Source organism: Triticum urartu, chromosome 5A, assembly GCF_056163025.1.
Source record: "Triticum urartu cultivar PI428250 chromosome 5A, HENAU_Tu73, whole genome shotgun sequence".
In the NCBI taxonomy this organism is placed as follows: domain Eukaryota; kingdom Viridiplantae; phylum Streptophyta; class Magnoliopsida; order Poales; family Poaceae; genus Triticum; species Triticum urartu.
Window position 1 is genome coordinate 202551452 of NC_141877.1, and position 1935 is coordinate 202553386.

General features: G+C 54.0%; 1 protein-coding gene across 1 annotated transcript; it reads right to left on the minus strand.

Moving 5' to 3' along the window:
- Nucleotides 1–1196: 1196 nt before the first annotated feature.
- On the minus strand, nt 1197–1640 carry LOC147970792 (uncharacterized). The gene has a single exon (XM_087523632.1). It carries the CDS (start codon nt 1638–1640, stop codon nt 1197–1199), a length of 444 nt encoding a protein of 147 aa, XP_087379758.1.
- Between the last annotated feature and the right edge of the window lie 295 nt (nt 1641–1935).

Sequence of the window (1935 nt, forward strand, 5' to 3'; positions counted from 1 at the left end):
TTTTGGGGGGTTTGCAGCCCCCGTGAGGATAATCCTCTGGAATTCTAAAAAAGAGGATAATCCTCTGGAAACCCATCCAAACCGCTTATGTCAAACGTGGCCTAAGCGAGAATCATACCACTAGACCAAATGCCCTTTTGTGTCTCAAAGGCGATAATTACATTACTTATCTCTACTACCTAAAAAATGTGTAGCATTCCTTTTCCTGCCAACGGACTGTGCCCTGCCTTCCTTCGTCCATCGATCGTCTCCCTCTCACACGCGAGAAAATCGCTCTCGTCCACGCCCATCCCCTCTAGTTTTCTTCCACCTCTCTTCCCTTTGGTTTTCACGGACCGTTCCCTCCGCCCTCGCCCAACTCCATCTCCTCGATCCAATCATCCATCCACTCCTCTCAACCGCCTAACCGCTAGACCCAGCCGAATTTGCAATCTCCACCAATCCCACCACTACCGCGCCCGTGCAGTAACACACAAGTGGATTGATCTATGGGATGCACTCTCAAAGATGGACTTCAATGATGCGGCCGGCAGAGCTGCTCGCGGGAGGACGCGAGCAAGCAGGAGATCTATCTTGGCAGGCCAGCACTCATGTTGTGGTTGGTTGTCGCTATGGATGAGTCTGTGCGTGTGTGACCTGAGCCACCAAGGACAACGAAGCACCATCGGTGAGTCGTCCCTCTAAGCTTCTCTTATTTGTTAACTTCTTCCCCTGTAGAACTTGGGTTGGTTTTTAATGGTAGAGTGGGCATCTAAACTGATTATTTTGACAGTTCTAGATGGATTATTTGTGCTAGGAAAGATAGAGAGGAGAGATTGACAAACAGAGGACAAACCTGAGAGAGATATTTCTAATGTTGCTTTTTATTGCGAGCTATTGTTGCTTAGTACTTATACACACCGAGAGAATTTGAGAGACATGTGAATATGTTAGGAGCTAGGGTTCTACCGGTTCTAGGCCGGAGATTGTAGGGGAAGGAGGGAGTTGGGCGTGGGCGAGCACGCGGCCGCCGGCGGCTGGGCGCCATCGTGCGCGTGGAGGAGGAGGTGGCGGTGAGAGGAGGCAGCTAGGGATTAAGGTTCCGGCTCCTCTAGGAGCCGGGCAATAGAATTGTCTTATTGCTTAATCTGAAAAAGAGTCTTACAACTTGTTTATATAACCACGAAAATAAGATAACTTGTGGGCTAAGCCCCTAACTAAACCTGCCCGATGGGCCTCCTATGGGTATAAGTTACCCTGGTCATAACATCTCTCCCTGCCTGCACAAACAACTCGTCCTCGAGCTGGAAGTCTGGGTAGTGTTGGCGGAACTCGTCATGCTGCTCCCGAGTAGCCTCCTCCTCCGGAAGGCCAGCCCACTGGATCAACACGTACCACACCCTGCGATGTAGCTGGGCCTGCAACACCTTCTTGGGTCCCGGAAGGAGGCGCCCATCGGAGGTCGGAGGAAGTGCCGGGGTGGCCACCGGTGGCTCCCCATGGAAAGGCTTTAGCATCCCCACATGGAAGACATTGTGGATGCGAGCACTGGCCGGAAGCTGAAGTCGGTAGGCCACCTTCCCGATGCGCTCCAAGACGGCAAAGGGCTCGGCGTAGCGAGGGCCCAACTTGTGCTTCGCTCGTGGGTCCAAGGACTGCATAGAGCGGTGAAGAAGACGCAGCCACACCCAATTGCCCACCGCGAACTCCGCCTCGTGATGGTGGCCGTTGTAGTAGTGCTTGGCCAGCTACTGGGCCTAAATGAGGCGCTGCCAGACCTCCGCAAGCATCTCATCGCGGCTGCGAAGAAGATCGCCCGCTGCCTTCGTCCGAGCCATCGCTGGATCAACCAGCAGGATGGGCGGGGGCGGGCGGCCATAGACCACCTCAAACGATGTGGCGCGTAGGGCGGAGTGATAGGAGGTGTTGTAGCAGTACTCCACCCATGCGAGCCAA